The sequence below is a fragment of the Oreochromis niloticus genome, linkage group LG3, assembly GCF_001858045.2.
Source record: "Oreochromis niloticus isolate F11D_XX linkage group LG3, O_niloticus_UMD_NMBU, whole genome shotgun sequence".
NCBI lineage: Eukaryota > Metazoa > Chordata > Actinopteri > Cichliformes > Cichlidae > Oreochromis > Oreochromis niloticus.
In genome coordinates this window covers 62,140,232-62,159,175 of record NC_031967.2, presented here as the reverse complement: position 1 = coordinate 62,159,175, position 18,944 = coordinate 62,140,232, and the positions used below count along the sequence as shown (strand labels likewise).

Here is an 18,944-nt window from a genome sequence, read left to right as displayed (position 1 = left end):
AGAAGGTCACTCGTGCCGTCAGGCAGGAAAGCAGAACAAAAATGGAAGAAAGATAAGCTCCACGTTTATTACCAAGTGTTTAGAGATTGTTTAAATAACTATCAGCGCATCATCAAGGTAGAAAGAGCAAATTATTTCTCCAAGATCATTACTAAGAATTCTGGTATACTAAAGTTCTATTCAACACAATCAACTCTGTCCCACATCCCACCACTTCAGCTATATCTGAGACTGCCTCACACACGTCTGAGGATTTTCAAAAGTTCTTTACTGAAAAAATTGATAATATCCAAGCACATATCCCGCTCCCATCCCAAGACCCCTCTGAACCACCTACATGTTCATTCCTTTTCTCAGAATTTAAACCAGTTTCATAATTCCATCTTACTAATATAATAATGCACATGAAACCAACTACGTGCCCCTTGGATGTGTTACTTACACCATTTCTCAGAGATGTGCTAAAGACAGTCGGCTCCAACATCATCACTATTGTAAATGGCAGCATCTCATATGGAACTGTTCCTGACTTGTTTTAATAAGCTGTTGTCCAGCCACTTCTAAAAAAAACCTGGTTTGGATCGGTCAGTTCTTGGCAATTTTAGACCAATCTCTAAGCTGCCAGTTTTGGTTTTAATTTAAGAATGCAAGATAGGAAGAAATTCCTTAAAAGGGGTCAGGTGTGACCATAAGCATGCTGCCTGAGGTTAAAGTGGAGTTTTAGGTCATCATAAAGTTTTTCATAAATGATTTTTCTTTGTGTGAGCCCAGTTTCTGGTGTGACAGTATGAACTGTTATGAAAAAGATGTAAGACTTAAAGACCAAACGAGTTTCCTTTAGTATCAGAAATCTTTAAAATCTCTGTGACCCCGTGAACAAATTGCATTAAGTGTCATGTAAATATGATTAATTTAAAGCTGTTTATTATTAATTTATTTTTTATGTTGTTCTATCATAGCAGTACATGAGGATACTATAAGTAACAATACAGCACCATAGTGGGTTCTTGTACATTTAACAAACCCCAAAGAAGTATAATAATAGATTAAATGCTATGCTGGGGTTATATGTATGTATTTTCAGTATCTACATGGATGTTTAAGTTTAAGTCCCCCATTGTGATTATATCTCAGCTCAGCACAAAGTGAGAAATCCGATAGAAGCGGTGCGCTGTGCATGAGCACTTTCTGTCTCCTCTTCCTGTGATATCCACAGTGGGCCCCGTGTGTCCAGATGCCTTTTATTGCATTTCTGAGTATTTCTGTATCCTGAGGTCTGAAAATGGAAAATGGAGACTGAGGAAATCCCATATTGGTCTATCTGCTGAGGCAAGTTTACTTCACAACAGTCAGAAGACACATTATTGGCCAAAGGGCTGTTGTCAGTGCGGACCAGTGGGGTAACTCAGGATTAGATGACACTGTGCTGCCGTCACAGCTCCAGTTTGGATGCCTACAATAATGCCCTCATTCTCACACTTTTAGACAGATTTCTCAATTGATGAATGAAACAAATAAGATGCAATACAGTGTTACTATTATTTGCATCATGCACTTCATTTATCACTGAAAACCTGTTGCACATCGTGCCAAATGTGGCTGTGATGACTGTCGTTAGAAGTGTTTACTTATTTGGAGTTATGCTATCAGTGTGTAGTTTGTGTAGGTGTTGACTCAAACCTGTCATCACAGTGTGAAATATTTTACAAAGCATGCTGCACATGTGCTCTGTGATTGTGCTTCATTCTAATGTGAAGCATGAAGCATTTAGAGTTACTTTTCTCAAAATTTCGAGAAAAGAACTTGAAATTTCGAGTTATGGGTCCTTTTTTGTCCCACTCATGTGTGTGCAAGCTAGGAGGCAAAGTAAATAAAATGTTTCACTTAAATAAAGTCCTGCTGTGATAAAACAAATAAACATGTAAAAAGAGTCTCTTTCAGATTGTCTGCACAGCCAGTGTAGTAACCCGTCTCCTTAAACTTCTTGCCTATCTTCATATACTTTGTTCCAATGACGTCTCTCTCGCTTTCCAGAGCTCTCTGTGTGGCTGAGGACTCAACTCATGACCTACTTACCTGCCAAAGCCAAGCTGGAAATCACTGAAATCTCCACAGGAACAACCTCCACCTCTATCAACTGCCTGCCCTCCCTCCCACGACCTCCAGCACCTATTGAGAGCAGAACAGCGCCCACTATCACAAATTCAAATAAACTAGCTTATTAATTTGGATCAACTACTTGAACATGACTGTGATCACTTCCCCAGCATTTCACTTAAACTACATTCACCACTCTGTCTGTGAGCTCTGAGCTCAGTCTCAACTTCAGAAATATTCCCCTCTGAAACCCCCACGGTGCGGGGAACATGTTAAAATAAAGCTTGAAGTAAACTTGCTCTTCTCTTGAGGCTGCACCGTGACAGTATTAGACAGCTTCAACTAACCGGAGCTATGCTAGCTCTCATATGAAACTTTGAAATCACTTCTCAATCAAGCAGAGCAATCAAAACAAGAAAAGAGAGAGAGGAAAAAAGCTCGTTTCACACACACACACACACCAACAAACACTAGTAGAGTAGTTTTAATACAAAACTGAAAGAGACAAATACTTCTTTTGCAATCACACAGAGCTGCTGAGGATCCAGTTCGCTCACATATTTCAAAAGCCTTAAGAAGAGATAGAAGGGTTTCTTATCCAGCATTAGTGTCTGAATCTGGAATCATTTCTATGGAAACTGGACGTCTTTTTAGACCTTAAATTTATTCTCAGGTAGTCAGGTTTAAACTCAGGTTCAGTTATTCACTGGAAATTCAAACAGACTCAGACATTTAGAACAAACTAAGAACCTCGGTGCTGGAGGAAATGTCTGCCGTGACTGCATCACTCTGCTCAACTTTGCTGTTAGTCAACCTCTGCATGTTTACCTCTGCAGGTGAGTTTTACCTGTCAGGAACTAAATGACATTTAAATAACAGATGAAGTTAGAGAAACGAGCAGAATTATTTTATATTGATTCAGTTTTCTGTGCATGTTTATTGCTTACTTGTGTATGTGTGTAGAAGAGTGTAGAAAGGCTCAGTGGTGTATGATCTTCACTCTCATTGGCTGTTGTAGAAGTGAATAGAATGACCTTTAACCTCTCTGCTCTGTGTTGTTTCCTCTTTCAGACCGGAAAATCATCACAGCTGAGTCTGGACAGGACGTCACTCTAATATGTCGAGTTACAAACAACAACATCATAGGAGCTGTAAAGTGGACCAGACCAGGCCTGGAGACAGGAAATGTCCTTTTGTACCACGATGATTACTTTGATTCATCCAACCAGCATCCATCTTTTAAGAACCGGGTGGATCTGCAGGACAGACAGATGAAGGATGGAGACGTGTCTCTGATTCTGAAGCATGTGACGATTAATGACACTGGAACATACGAGTGTCGTGTCTTCATGGAAGAAACACGCTCATGGGAGCTCATCAGGATCATCTACCTGAGAGTTGTTCCTCCAGGTGAGTGAGTAGAGTTGAGTGTGTGTGTGATCAGAGGTCAGAATGTTGCCTTGTAAAGCTGAGTGGCCTCAATCGACCTGGTCTGACAGATTGAGGTGATGAAATCTTTGATCCATCTTTGTTGCAGAGCTGGTGGTGAAGGGTCCAAACCGATAACTCCACTGAGATACTGGGAATGTTTGTATAGAGTTACAATCAGTAGACAAAACTCGTGGACAAATCAGTTGTAGTAAATCTCTGATTTAGGGCCTCTGTTTTGTTTGAGAGTGATCTGGCTTTGGTCGGGGGTTTGTGTTGTTTTTGCACCGTAAGAGCCAGCTCTGCATCCCCACGATCCACAGCACTTGTTGTACATGACAAAAACCCACAGAGAGCTCTGTGGTCCTGCAGTCTAGGTGGGATACTGTGGGTCTGTTCTTCACTCATCACCTACCTGACAGCTGACACCTCACACCTGTTTCTCACCTGCAGGTCAGCCAAGAGGAGTCACAGAGGATGGAGGGAAGAAGGAAGAAGGGAAGAAGGAAGGAGGGAAGAAGGATGAATCTGTTGGACTAAACAATCTACTTTTCCTGGTAGTTTCTGCTGTGCCCGTTGTTGTTAGTGGTAGTATTACTGTTGTTGTTGGTATTATTTTTCTTCCTGTTTTTATGATGTGCAAATATTGTAATGACAAGGGTTCATACAAGGTACCTGAACGTGATTACATCTAGTGATCAACTATCCTACATTCATCAGCAGATTAATTTAGATGTCAGACATTCAGAAAACACAAACACTGTATGTGATGATCTGGGTGTAGATGAAGTTCTGTGGCTTATATGTGATCAACAATGTGCCTGATAATGTTCAGGATCCATTGATCAGCTATGACTGAATGACATTTGGGACAGTTTGGGAATTAAGGGTCGTATAAAGAAGTGTTGTTGTTTTTTTAAAAAAAAATCTTGGTCTAAAATATGAACTCTGTGTGACAATCCCCTCTTTAGGTGAAGGTTTTTGGTTTCCTTTTTTAGTGAATAAGCTTGCATAATTGTTTCAGTCAGTCCAGTAAGGTTGAATCTTATAGAGTGTTTAAAGTGTTTTATGAAAGTGAAGATCCATGTAGTTTCACACTGACACTTTTCTCTCTCTCTCTAATCTCTTGATAACCTCTTATGTAACTTTTCTTACAAGAAAGCTATATAATAATTTATATTATAATTGCAGCATTGCTTAAACTTTTCGTTTTCAATAAATATTTACATGTAAAGCAAATGAACATCCTTTTTGTACATATTTTTGTGATGTATCATGATGTGAAATCTTTTATTTATTTTTAATGAGAAACTGAAGTGTAGCAGAGATCTTTGAGCTTCTCCCTGTAATAACCTGGTAACAACAATAAAAATAAGAACAAAATGTTAAAGTGGATCAAAGTATGAAAGATGACTCAATTTTCAGCAATAACTCTCATCTGTTCTCTAGTTTTGTTTCTACTTTCTCCAGAAAATGTTATTTGCTGCATTGATTGACTTCAGAGATGATTCCTACTCAGAAAAAAGAAACTGTTTAAGAAATTTTCATAACCATTTAAGTTGGTTTTCCACTTCTTCTGGCATGAATATGAATATATTCTTCACTGCAGCAGCCTAGTAGGCGTGAGAAGCCATTTTTGTTGATTAAGTTTTCTCCTGTTTTTCATTTAGAAAGTTAGCTAAGTGAATTGTCTTTTGTTTGGTTTTCATTTTGTGTAGGAAAGCGTAGGGACCATAAGGGAGTTTTGTTTGTTATTTTCGGCACTGCTCACTGCTGAAGCAAATAAATGGCTGCTTAGCACTTTAAAAGATACTACTGTTTGTGTTCTTTCTTGGGTGGCGCGTGAGTGGGGACACTTTCTTGTTGCGTTCAATACACACCTAGACAAAGAACGTAACACAGCAGAAAGACGAGCAGCAAGTTCAGTGTCAACAAAACCTCAGACAGTGTCAAACATCATGCCTGTGTCACCAATATGACCTGGTGACACAGAAAGTATACAAATAAAATTTGTTTCTTCATCCTCTGCTGAGAAACTGCTGAAACCTGATGAATGAACACAACAATGAACACAGCACGACAAACATTACCTGTCCTTTTATCAACTGCACAAGTAGTACTGCTGGCTAACAGGGTAAGGGTGTTGTGGGTCTGTAGCTCTGTCCACCGTTTTAGGGAACATATTTAGGCTGTGTTCACACTGCCTAAATCGTAGCTGGATTCGATGCGGAAACGCATCAAATCCAACTTTCTTGATCCTGTGCGACCCATATCCGGTATGACAGTTTGAACAGCACAAATCTGATATTTTCAAATCTGACCTGGGTCACTTTCATATGTGGTACTGTGTCCATATCTAATGTTTTAGAAAGCGACTGCTGTTTGAATGGTCAATTGCTGGATTTCACAAAAACTATGCATATAAACATAATTATGGAACTACAATATAAAAAACTCTTGTTTATTCAGCTGCCATCTCTCTTGTGGATTTTTTACAGTCTACAGTCTCAGATCAACACAGACCTGCCCTCCAGCACTATCAGCAGCAGCACTCTGCACGGCCCTGTTCCTGTTGGGCACATGATCAGAAGCACAGCCCTGTTAGTGTCTTCAGTGAAAGTTTACATCTTTGCACCTTTCTAATATAAAATGTTTTCTGTAACATGTTTTCTAATGGCTCTGATGAAGCCACAAGCTGAAACATGTCTCTTTATTTCTGCTTCAGTATCTTACACAGTGAACATGATACATGGCATAAATACTTCAAGCAGAACATGGTGCTTCAAGTTTATAACTAATCTGGGATCACTGCACACATGATCTACAATGACAAGGTGAGCAGTGGGAGGACCTGCATGTATAAAACAGGTGTAACAGGACTAAATCTTTAAAATCCAACAGCAGGGTCGTCCTGATGTCACATCTCAAGTCCCCCCATGACAGAAACTTATTGAGCTGTTTGTGCACATTTAATTATCTTTGTTTCCTCTTAGCTCCTGTTAAGGTTCAATATTGAGGACGAGAGTAAAAACAACCATGGTCCAGAAAAGCTTGGTCAAACAACGATTTTAATGAACAGCGTGGGGAGATGTACACTGCAAAACATCAGCTGTAGATCTCCGCCCCAAAACTACACAGCAATAGTTTTATACCATCGAGGTATTTTTAACTGACGCCCTCTCATACGTCATCCGATACAATACATGCATACGTCAAATCAAAACCACAATGACTTTTAACACAGTTTGAAAAGAACATCGCCTCGTCTCCATCCCAGGTGTCTTCCTGTCGCCACCGGACGCCCTGCTTATCGGCTGGAACATCAGCAGCATGTCTCAAGGCACACTGTCACTTGTGCAGACACAATTTTGCAGTTGCAAGCTTTTACAAAATATTATTTGAACCTTCACCTACCCCTGAGTCTAACTGCTGTGTAAGTGTGTCTACGTGTGTGTGTCGACCTCACACGAACTTTGTCTTATGAGAAGAGAGGCCAATTCTCATGTACCTAATAACCTAACTAAAACTATATATATGGAACCACTACTAAAAGCTTAATCAAAAGATATAAATGAATAAAAGATAATAATGAATAACCTGGTTATTCAAATAGCATCATCCAAACAGCTCCTCAAAATAACTTGCACTTAGACTCTGCTTTTAGTTTCACTTTCTGCAAAGTATGCAGTTTCCTGTCTATTTTGGCACAAAGTGTACTCAGAGTTAGGCCTTTCTTTTATAATGCAATGTAATCTGCATATAAACATTTGAGATTATAAAAAGCATTCAAAAGCATTTAAGATTATAAATTCAACTCAACAGTTTAAAGTGACTATAACTGCACCTGTAATAAAAGTTAATATGATACCAGTATGTTTAAACATCTGAATGCAATATCAACGCAATGGTAATGATGATGATCACGAACAATAGCAGTAAAATATTTGCCTGATCCCCACACTCCATACATTGTTCTATAAACTTAGCTTTTGGTTTTTACCTCCTCTAATAGTAAAGGTCAAAGGTCAGAGGCGTTCCAGGACAAACTGATTCTACTCTGCTGCCCCCTGCTGGATCTTTAAACACAGTGCATCTCACAGGTACATAAACTACATGTTTCATTTTTTGATAAATATAAGGATAAGGATCAAGGATCAATACTAATCTAATCATAATAACTCATCTCATCCTCTAATAATACATTTTTATTCCGAATTTCATTTTTTAATCATTGACCAGAATATAAAAAGCAACATAAAACTAAATTCTCCACTAACATCATCTTAATTTCACCCTCAATTCATACATTAATCATGGAAACTAAAACACATAAATACACAAAATAAGTTTAAGGTTGTTAAAATATTTAAATGTATATTTTTATGCCACACTTGGGATTTCCATGTGAGTCTAAAGTCCCCGGAGCACGTTACACCCACTCAAGGAAGCCGTTGCATTTTCACCGGGCGTGCCACAGCGTGTTTCAGACGTAGGGCTCAGGAATGCTGTAAAGAGTCCTGTCAGTTTTCAAATATTCATCTGATATAACCTCTTCATGATTACCATGGTTACATAAAGGAAACAAACACACATCCTTTTCAATTAATTGAATTTCACCCACCTTTATTTTAATACAAGAACCCTACAAAATAAAATACAGTAAACACAATTTTCTGATGAGAATCTTTTTTTGCTATTATTATATTTGAAAGCATCATTTTAAATCTACGACAATAAATCTTTCTAATCTTTATGCTTTTAAATCATACTAAAACATTTACTGTGATTGGCAGCTTGCAATTTACTGTAACTTGCACTGAATTTAACAATGAAAAAATATGTTGCACATGTCAAATTTGTCGGTGATGACTGCTTTCACTTGTTTTTCACTTCTTTGGAAGTGACTGGATGTCATCAGGGTGTAATTCATGTGGGTGGATGGCTCAAAGCTGTCAATACAGTGTGTAATCTTTGACAAAGCATGCTGCATGTGTTGTGCTCTGTGCTTCACGCTAATGTGAGCATGCCTGTGCAAGCTAGGAGATGATTTAAACCCACTGGGTTTAAATCTGGGACTCTGGTGAAGTTTACAATAAACTAGGAATTTAAAACTCTAGTAATTTAAAACTCTAGTACAGAAAGACAATTAAGAATGATAAAAGTTGCATTAGTAGCTCATTTCATGTGAGAAGTCTTACAGGTCCACGTCTGTAGTCTGATACAGGAACCTAACATTAGGTTCCAGAGTCCCAGAATCCTCTGATGTTTCTTGGTGTAATTTCCGACTGTGGATCTTCTGATCTTCAGATGCCATTTAATCATTATGTCACAACCCTTACATTTTCTTATCCATATGCTGTACTTCATTTCATCATCTTTTCCTTTTAGCTCAGTTAGACTTGAATCTTCTGTGTTTTTATGAGCGTCTCCTCCCACAGAAAATCTGGAGCAAAGTTCAAACTCATATTTTTGTCAATGAAAGGTTGAGCATTAAAATCAGTCCTTTCATTTATCATTCTGATTAGATTCATTCCTGAGTATATGCTGATTCGAGTTAAGCATGTCCAGCTATTAGCAAAATGACATATTCCATATTTTGAATGTGCCAGAAGCTGCCACACTTTCATCTGTCTCATATTCTTCCCCAGTCACATACTGAGACTAATCTGCCAAGGCTGAAGGAGAATCAGACCAACCCAGAAAAACAAAACATGGCATTAAAATAATAACACAACTCAAACTACATTTTTATTCATTCTTTTTATCAGGTTTATTCTTGAGCATATTTTGATTGTAATTAAGCAAGATTAACTATTAGCAAAACCACATACAGACATACTGTTTTAATAAACTGTATCACATTACTCACAAAATGATCTCAGTGTCTTTCACACAGGCAAAGGAAACAAAAGTACAACCTTAAATTTTGTCTGTTTAGATCATATGACTCGCGGTTGTGCTCTGGTCTGAAGATAGCGTGTGACAATATTTCTCAGAGCTGTACAGAAACAGAAAGAAAGACAAAGAGAAACAACCATAACAGCAACTACCACACCTACAATCAGTCCAATAGATCCACCCAGTCCTCCTGATCGACCTGCAGGTGAGAAACAGGAGTGACGTGTCAGGTGAAGAGTGAAGAACAGAACAGAATCCAGTTATCTTCCAATGCAGAAGATTAAGTTAAAACAGCTAAAAAGGCTTAAAATGTGAATAAAGTGTTGCAATTTACACAGATTTGCACACTCACTGAAATAATAGTCAGTAAAATAATACAGAGCTTTAGAATATTGTATACTAACTCCTGGAACTACAACACATGGCACACATTAAATTTCTGTGTCTCTGTCACATCATGTTTACAGATCTGAGGTCCACACAAACTTGTGTCTCCTACACACATGTGTGTCTGTGTGTGAAGGACTGAACATCAAAGAAAAGAAGAAAAATGGGACCTCTCTCATCCATCAGTCATCATGTGGACATTTTTCTGACACACTTTGAAGCTGATGGACGTTTTGTGTCTGCACTAAGTACGTTTTCAGCAGCTATGGCACCGGCAGGATTCACTTTCACAGACTCACAACCACCAGCTTCACCCCTCCCCTCCCCTCCAGCTGTAGGCTTTAACATTGAGTTTCCCCACACATGTTTACAGACGAGTTAGAGAGCAAGAGAAGAAGAGACTGATTCATAAATGTCTTTGTTTCTGCTCTAACCTTACCCAAACAATGCTGCTCTACAACTCTAGACTACCAGCCACAAAGACAACAGCTGGAGAAACATCTGTCTACCTCTGACATCCACCAGCTCATCCATACAACAAACACACATCAACAACCAGGAAGCAGCTTCACCTCTGAACACACACACACTCAACTCTACTCACTCACCTGGAGGAACAACATGAAGGTAGATGTAGCTGATGTATTTCCATGAGTTTGTTCCTGCTACTTTAACATGACAGTGGTATGTTCCATTATCATAAATCGTCACATCCTTCAGAATTATAGACACGTCTCCATCCTTCATATGTCTGTCCTGCAGATCCACCCGGTTCTTATAAAATGAATTCTGGTTATCTGAATCAACTTTATTATCCTGGTACAAAAAGACAATTTTCTCTCCCAGGTAGTGTTTGATCCACTTTACAGCTGTGATCTTGTTTGTAACTCGACATGGCAGAATGACACTGTCTCCAATATCAGCTGTGATGATTTTCTGATCTGAAAAAGGAAACAACACAGAGCAAAGTGCTTAAAGGTCAAAGTACAGTTATAATCACAATTATTTACTTTATTTCCTTTGACATTTGAGGTTTTTTTCATGTTGGATTTAATTAATGCTGATGTCCTAACATCCTCCAGAAGCCTGTACTATGAAGCAGCATTCGGGTTTATTCAGGTAACTTCAGGTTTAAGTGTTTTCTTCACTTTGCATTGCCATGGTAACTTATGCTGTGAACCAAATTAAGATCCAGATTAGAGATCATCAGGTATGAAACATTTAGGGATCAATCAATTCTCCAGTAGATAGAGTCACAATTCCTGGAAGATCCTTTAGACCCCTGTGCAGGATGAGTAGGAGGGTCTACTTTGTTTTGTTTTTAATGTCACACAGTGGAAATTTGTGGGGTTTTCTTTTTGTTTTATCATACTGTGTATTGGTACATAGTGTTGATTTTATTTGCATGATTTTATTGTGATATTTATATTGTGACTTTTAGTATTGTTGCACAATATTCTTTTAATCCACTGTGGACTAAGCGGACAATTGTAGGAATCTGTGGAGGCGGGGGCGTTCCCCGAGGCGGCCTATCAGCCGCCAAAGTGACCTGTTAAGAGGAATAGTGGGTGCAGAGACGGGAAGGACTACGCACGAAAGGTGAGCAGGAGGAAACGAAACGCGTGCAAGCCAGCATATGTGTCGAAGGACCTGCTGCCCGACTGTGGGCTGCCACGAGTCGTTCACCGACGGACCGGCCAGCGGAACACGGCGATCCAGTCCCGACGGCAGGAACAGCGACAGTGGGAGGCGATGTCCGCAATCCACAGCAGGACAGGGGTGTCGCTCTGCCTGCATCTGGCGGTGCTACGAGGGAGGCCGTGTTCAGGTGTGGAATGGGGCGGGACTGTGCCATGACGCGCTGTCAGGAGGAGACAGGTCTGCGACAGGAGCCCCCTCCTTGTTCTTTTGGCCGCCGTGGTTTCCATCCCTCTCCTGTTTCAGATAAGGAAGATTTGCCCACGTGTCGCTGGACTGTGGAATTATGGGACTGTGGAGGGAAATTTTAGCATATCGGAAACATTTGTTTAGCTTTTATTTTGATAGAATCTTAGATGCCACTTTATTCTGTGATTTTCTATTTTTAACTTCAGTTAGCAGCAAAACCATTTTACTACAGCTGTATTGTTCCATAAATATTAATTTCTGATCCTGCAACAGGACACACTCACTGTGCTGACCTCAAATTAAATTTGTACATAGACTAGGTTTGAATCCAGTTTTTGTATTTAATCTTAATCAGCACTTAATCTGTGTTGCATTAACTGTTATATTTTTAATGTTCTTCATAGATGAACAGTCATCATTTTATCATCACCTGACTGATTATCCTGATTGCCAATGTCAGTGCAAAAGAATTCAGACACACTCTGGATGTCGACATGGCTTCCTAGTACACAGCTCAGGTCACCAGTGACCCACTGAGGTGGGATTTTTGCCTCATGCTAAACATTACACTTCTTTGTCTCTGTCACAGCTGGATTACAGATGTTAAGTGTCCACCCAGCCTCGTGTCTCCTTCACACACACACAGACAAACTGAATCAATATGAAAATAATCCTCATGCACTTCTTGTTATTTCAGAGAGAAACTCACTTTAGTTCAATCTCACCTGAAGAGACAAACATGAAGACGCTGAGAAACAGCAAAGTGGAGCAGAGTGACGCAGTTCCAGCAAACATTTCTGTGTTTCTGTATTAAAATCAGAATCTGAGCTTCAGATGAAACTATCTGTAATGAACTTTGATGTTAGATGAAGCTGAAAGTTACGACACTAACACTTAAGAGTCAGAGAGAGGGAGACAGTTGGTGGGCTGGGCCGGAGCCCTCCAATGTCTGCAAACCAAAAATGCATAAATTAATAAAGCTTGAGAGCAGCCAGTCTTTAAGAAATGAAACCAAAATATTTGTACCCATTTTTGCTAAGAGGTGAAATTTACAATTCTGTTTTATTATAGATGAATAATCTGGATTTATCAAAGAAACATATGTAATAACAGTCATTTGTTTTTGGACGTTACAGATTTTAATGAATATACACTGGATAAAAGATTTAGCATTAGTACTATGATCCATTTGACTTCATGTTTAAGACCATTCTGCACTTATTTGTAAGAGTCATTGGCCCTTTATATATAGGCTGTAATGCTCAGTTAAGAGTGTGCATGGAGATTTCTGGTCTCGGTGTCACAAAAATTATGGCAGAGAACAAACAAAGAAAAATCACTTTTGTTTGACAACATAAAAATACTGACATATTTGATTTTATTCTGTATCTGAAGTTGGGGTTTTTACTGTGTTTATGGTATTTTATTTATTTCCATTTATTTAATGTAAAGTGTGTTCAGACCGCTTGTCTGTGAAAGGTTCTTTATGAATAAGCGTTACTCACTAACTACTTACTGATGGCATTCAGTCAGGTTTCATTGCTGGTGATATAAATAGAGCACTTCACTTTAGTTTCAGGAGAAGTGAAAATGAATCTGTGTGAATGTGTTTCTGTTACCTCTCAATGAACTGTAAGAAAGTACTGGCATACATGCGAAACAGAAAGAGAAACACATTTGGGAGAAACGGTTTAGGGGGGAAAAAAACTGTAGAACATTTAGATTTTTGTCCCTAAAATCAGAAAAGCTGCAATGTTTGGTTACACGTTACAGCTTTACATATGAAAGGCTGTTTTGTCTCAGCAGAAATGCCCAGAGCAGTGTCTGTAAAGTCAGATAGACTGCATGATTTTGTCATCATCATATAATATTCTTGTAAAGCTAAAAACAAAACGAAAAAAGAAGGTGGAGTGGAATATTTAAGTTTTAAAATAATTTCTTCAAGGAACAAATGGTTACTGAATGAAAAAGACACGATTGGGAACGCCTTCCTGAAACACGCTTTTAATCTGATGACTGGAGATAAGTTATTGCGTAAAGGTAATAGCAACATTTAAGATCTACCTGGAAAAGTGTTCATTTTTCATGAGAAAGCTCTTCTGGCTCAGTTCCAGGGTGAGAGATGTGTTCACACTTGCTCTGTGTTGTTGAACAGTTTAAGTGAACTTTCTGTGAGTCTGCATTTCTGCTGAAGTTGCCTATGAGAATTTTTGTAATAAACTGTCACCCAAAAAAATCTATACATTCTCTGACATTTGGAAATATGTGAAATATATATATAAAAATAGACTGTGAATAATATGTTTACTGTAATGTAACATAAAAAAAGTGAAATTGTTAATATACAATAACAAACTGTCAAAAATACACAGATCTGTAGTGTATTGTACAACTGTTGGAGTCTATTTTACTGCTCCAAATTCAATGAAAGCAGTGAAAATTAAACAAAAAGAGGTGCATGTTCTGTCATTTTCCACAGACTTGTTGGTTAATCAACAGAGTCGTAAAATAACAAGAAGTTGTTTTTTTGTTTTGTTTTTTTTTTAACCAAAAACAACATAAAATAAATGTATGAAATTTCTGAGCAATATTACAAAGTTATAACTGAAAACTGATGCAATTAAACATCAATCAGCACATCACATGACCTGGCTGTGTCGAGCGGTCAGTATGGAGCGTCTCCACCTAAAGCTCAGAGGAGTGCAGCAGGCTGTCATGCAGGAATACTTTTTAAACTTTTACTAATGATGACGTTTAGATTGTTTAATGTTAGATTATAATATGTGTGAAACGTGTCCGTCATGAATGATATCAGGTCGTCTTGAGCCACTAACAGGATTCCTGTAACAGGGCTGCAATCAATTTTTGGCAAGGTTACTTTTATAAAACCTTTGTTTACGCAGTTTAAAAAAGTATTTTCTGCATCAGAACTGCATAGTTAAAGAGCCGAACAACATAGAAATCCCAGTAAATACAACACAATGGCTCCATATAGGTAAACACTTTACACATAAAAAACCTGAACGCTACTCCAACAGAGGTTCATTATCTTTTTAATAACTTTGCTTCTTCACGATGTACGACTCTGGATGCTGTAGCTCCTGTAAAAAATAAGGCCTCAGATAAGAAAGAAGTTGCCTCCACGGTACAACTCGTCATCTGCCTACTTTCCTCTGTGCTGGTCTGCTTTGACAATGACAAATACAGATTAACAATGAAAATTTCACTCAGCAGCTGCTGGGCGATCAACAAACACACCAGAGCACACTGATTACATCCAGATTTTGTTTCTTGCTTGTTTTTTTGTTTTTTTGTAAACATGCACACACCTTATAATATTGTGTAAGATGTAGTTTTACTAATTTTTGAACAATGCAGTTGAAAATTTGTGGATTTTAAAATCTCATAGAATGTGTTTTTTAAGTATTTTTTTAATGATGACTTCATTTACTAATTCCAGAGTTATGTTAAAACTGAGCGAATTCCCACCCCAGACCAGCAGCCAGACCTTGAAATTTAACAGCTGACTACAGCAGTGATGAGCAGTTTGAAATCTCTGTGCTGGTTTTCATTTTTGCTTTGTGCCGTCATACCTAAACATTGAAAGAGAGATCGTATCTGTTGGTGTTGATTTGTTTTGGTGTGTGGCACTGTAGCCTAAAACTTGTGTTGTTAGTAGACAGTGTGTTTCAGGTTCTTTTACAGACTAATGAAAAAGTAATGTACTGTATTGTAACAAATTACTTTCTTCGTACCGCATTACTTTTAAGGAAAGTAAAGAGTAATGTGTAATACATTGCATTTGTTGTGTAATAACACTAGCACTGGTTATTACAGGTGCAGATGCAGAAATTGTTCAATCATAGAAAGTTTGTACCAAAAAATAAATGAATAAATAAAAACTGAACCTCTGTACATGACAAAATTCATGAATGCAAATCTTTATTAACAGAGACGATGGAGAACTTTGCATTGCCATCATTTGGATTCCCTGCAAGTCAAGAAACTGTCAGATAAAACAGAAACATGCTTCACGGTTCAGGATCAGAGGGATATCTGAGTCTGTCAGATGTCACTGATGTCACTGATACCCTCTTAACCCAATGGAGGTAGACAGGGACGGGAGGACACTGAGTAAGCTGTCATCCCTTCCACCCCATGTAGGCACCTGGTACATATACCTGTGGCTGAGTAAATGTTAGTTAAAGCCCAAAGCAAATGCTGATGAACCATATCTGCACTAAAACACAGATACTGTCATGGTCCTGAGTCTGCAGACTCAGTGGTTTTGTTTTGATTAACTTTCTCATGTTCTAGTTTTATTCTGATTTTGTTTTCTGTCTGGGAACTTCCTGTTTTACTTTGTAGATCTCTGTCTGATACCCCAGCTTACCTGTCCCGCCTCCCACCACACACAATACAAAGAAGCCTGTTTGCAAACATTTGTCACAGCAGAAGCCAGCAGCCACCAGCTGGCCAGGGAGCTGCTCATTTATAGTGGTCCTCGGCGTGTGATTGGCCAACTGGGCCCAGTCCGGCCAATAGACACATGCCAATCAACTTCGAATTGGCCAATAGGAGGAGGCTTGACACCTGAAAGATAAATAGAACACAACAGCAAAGCCACATCTCTTGGCACGTAACACTCATTCACACAAGCGTTTTTATCCACCCCTGAGTGTTTTCAGTGCAACATTCACACTCTGACGGATGCCTCAGAGAGCAGCTTAATGTTTTTTCAGTTAACATTTTCTTTCAGAGGTAAGTGACGGAAGTGACGGACAAGGTAAGCGACTCATGTTGTAACTGACGTCAGACGCTATGGAGGACCACAAGAGCCACGCGCATCGAAATAAAAAATTCTGTGCTTAATTTTAATAAACTGATTTTTAAAATGTTTTTTAAGTCTTCATTTCAAAAAACATTTTTGAATTGCACTTTAATAAACTGCATTTCAAAAACCTTTTTCAAATTCAAATACAGAGAGACTGAGGAGGAGCTTCTTCCCGCAGGCGATACGGTCTCTCAATCACACCACCACATAGAACGGACCCATACATATGATTCTTACACACACACTGGACAGTCTGGACTTTGTTTACACTTAATCACTTTAAGCATATTTGCACTGCACAAGACACCTACAATGTGGTTTGCACAACACTGGACATTATATTTCTTCATTTCCATTTAATACCTGTAAAATGCTGCTGTTATTGTATATATATTTATATTTCTTCATACATTCTATATATTTCTATACTGTGTATTGTGTATTTTGCTGTTCAGTTATTTTATTTTAAACTTTAATTCATATATATTTTATTTTATTCTTTCCCAGTTAAATTTACCCTTCATTCTAATTTGTGTTGTACAGTTATTTTATTTTCAAAAAATTCATATATATATTTTATTTTATTCCTTCCTAGTTAAATTTACCCCTTTTAATTTTCATATTTATTTCCTATCTTATTCATAGCCTTTTCTTTTTTTCTTTAGGTCACGAGCAGTTGTGTAAGCATTTCACTGCATATCGTACTGTGTATGACTGTGTATGTGACAAATAAAATTTGAATTTGATTTGAATTTGAAATTGCACTTTAATAAACTGCATTTCAAAATCCTTTTTCGAATTCCACTTTAATAAAAACATTTTCGAATTGCACTTTAATAAACTGCATTTCAAAAACCTTTTTCGAATTCCACTTTAATAAACTGCATTTCAAAATCTATTTCCCTTTCCTGTTCGCTCAGGGATTAACATGTGGATTAGCATTTGGATTAGCAGTTGGATTAACAACTTCATTTTAAAAATCCTGCTGCTATTCAAATTGGCCACACCGTGGGATGTAAGGAGCTCTCTGATTGGCTGGTCAGACACAGGCTGTCTGCCAGCCTGGATTTTTCTAGCTCATAGCTTTGCCCTGCTAAGAAGCGTGTGTCCTTGTACAAAGGCCGTTCAGCGTCGGGATTTACACTCGGCTCGACACGGATATGTGAAGAATGAAGGGAGCCTGCAGCGAAACGGAGAGCCAACCTCTGACTGAGTGCCCGTTTACTCAGTCTGACCACCTGTTGAAGGTAACGTGGCTAACGCTAGCATCACCGCACGTAGTCCCGTTATTTTAAGGTCATCTTAGCTAATGAAAGTTTTACGTCGCAGCTGTACGAGCTAGCTACGTGTTTTGTAAGCTGCTGTGCTCTTCACAAATAAAGCTGGAAGCAGCTCAGACTATTAGAACCAGCACTGAGCCCTGTTACATTTATACAGTGTTAGAGCAATGGCTGCAACCTACAGCCTTTAAACTAGCGATTACAATGCTGACAGTAAACTCGTCAGTCCAGATGTTACCACATTACTTTGTGATACTTAGAGTTAAAACAACTGAGACAGGCTGATTAAAATAACAGCTGTCAGTTCTCTCATTCCTTATATCAAGACTGGAGATCACACTACTGATTTCAGTTCATTTAATATGTGAGTGCACAGATTCATTCTCAACTGGACATAAATGATGACCAAAAACCAGCACCTGGACTTCATGCAGGAGAGACGGCCTCAGTGATTTAGGTTCATAAGCTAGTTCAAACATTTCTGGCCTCTTATCGCTTAGATTCCTTAATCTTAAAAGTGAATGCATTTAAAGCAGGAACTGCACACGTAGCCATCAGAAGTTTGGCAGCATGAGTACTGTAAAGTTTTGTAGGGCCCTTGTTAAAAATTCCACAAGCACCACACCACATTTGTCATATACTGTTCCATTTTGTACAGGACATTTTTGAAATTATATCTATATATATATTATATATCCTAGTTATCCACTTGTCAGTATTTTTTGAGTAAATGGATGTCACTGATAAATCAGTGGTGATTCACCTGCAAATGTTTTTAACAAACTTTGTTTTTTGTAGAATTCATCAGCAGCTGTGAGGAGATGCATTTGAATATCTTCTGGTTCCACTTTTCCTTACCTGGAAGCTGAGGATGGCTGATTTCTGACAAGTACACACACCTCAGCGCTTATCATGGGTGTTACATCCTCTGTGCCGCAATTCCAGAGAAAACGAGAGAGCAACGACCACTCATTAAGACCAGCCAGAAATCTGTCCCTTTCTGGCAGCTGTGAAAACTTCCAATAAGAAAGTTTGCATTCTTAGAACAATGCTGGATCATGTGTGATGTGTCATCATATAAGGATATTACATTTTGACTTAATTCTGCTCAATTAAGTGTTTTGATCGTTGAT

General features: G+C 38.4%; 2 protein-coding genes and 1 long non-coding RNA gene across 3 annotated transcripts; 2 read left to right on the top strand and 1 right to left on the bottom strand.

Annotated features, from left to right (window-relative positions):
* The first annotated feature begins 2,596 nt into the window (after window positions 1–2,596).
* On the top strand, window positions 2,597–4,915 carry LOC109201360 (uncharacterized). The gene is made up of 3 exons (XM_019357019.2): window positions 2,597–2,933; window positions 3,169–3,507; window positions 3,979–4,915. Exons 1-3 carry the CDS (start codon window positions 2,864–2,866, stop codon window positions 4,218–4,220), a joined length of 651 nt encoding a protein of 216 aa, XP_019212564.1. The 5' UTR covers window positions 2,597–2,863; the 3' UTR covers window positions 4,221–4,915.
* A 3,460-nt stretch (window positions 4,916–8,375) lies between these two features.
* On the bottom strand, window positions 8,376–13,933 carry LOC106097153 (cell surface A33 antigen). Its single transcript, XM_019357031.2, has 3 exons — window positions 12,423–13,933; window positions 10,419–10,751; window positions 8,376–9,622 (listed from the first exon to the last, which is right to left on the bottom strand). The coding sequence occupies exons 1-3, from the start codon at window positions 12,490–12,492 to the stop codon at window positions 9,465–9,467; spliced, it is 561 nt and encodes a 186-aa protein (XP_019212576.1). The 5' UTR covers window positions 12,493–13,933; the 3' UTR covers window positions 8,376–9,464.
* On the top strand, window positions 10,764–12,525 carry LOC112846362 (uncharacterized). The gene is made up of 3 exons (XR_003219300.1): window positions 10,764–11,638; window positions 12,102–12,235; window positions 12,395–12,525. It is a non-coding gene; the product is annotated as an uncharacterized LOC112846362 (long non-coding RNA).
* Window positions 13,934–18,944: the final 5,011 nt, after the last annotated feature.

What these genes read in the sequence shown, in the direction of transcription:
- LOC106097153 (XM_019357031.2), bottom strand. Translation starts at nt 12,492, where the DNA reads ATGTTTGCTGGAACTGCGTCACTCTGCTCCACTTTGCTGTTTCTCAGC. An exon ending in CTTCATGTTTGTCTCTTCAG is followed by an intron (nt 10,752 to 12,422) that starts GTGAGATTGAAC and finishes TTCCTTTTTCAG; the next exon opens with ATCAGAAAATCATCACAGCT. An exon ending in CCTTCATGTTGTTCCTCCAG is followed by an intron (nt 9,623 to 10,418) that starts GTGAGTGAGTAG and finishes TCTCACCTGCAG; the next exon opens with GTCGATCAGGAGGACTGGGT.
- LOC109201360 (XM_019357019.2), top strand. Translation starts at nt 2,864, where the DNA reads ATGTCTGCCGTGACTGCATCACTCTGCTCAACTTTGCTGTTAGTCAAC. An exon ending in CTGCATGTTTACCTCTGCAG is followed by an intron (nt 2,934 to 3,168) that starts GTGAGTTTTACC and finishes TTCCTCTTTCAG; the next exon opens with ACCGGAAAATCATCACAGCT. An exon ending in CCTGAGAGTTGTTCCTCCAG is followed by an intron (nt 3,508 to 3,978) that starts GTGAGTGAGTAG and finishes TCTCACCTGCAG; the next exon opens with GTCAGCCAAGAGGAGTCACA.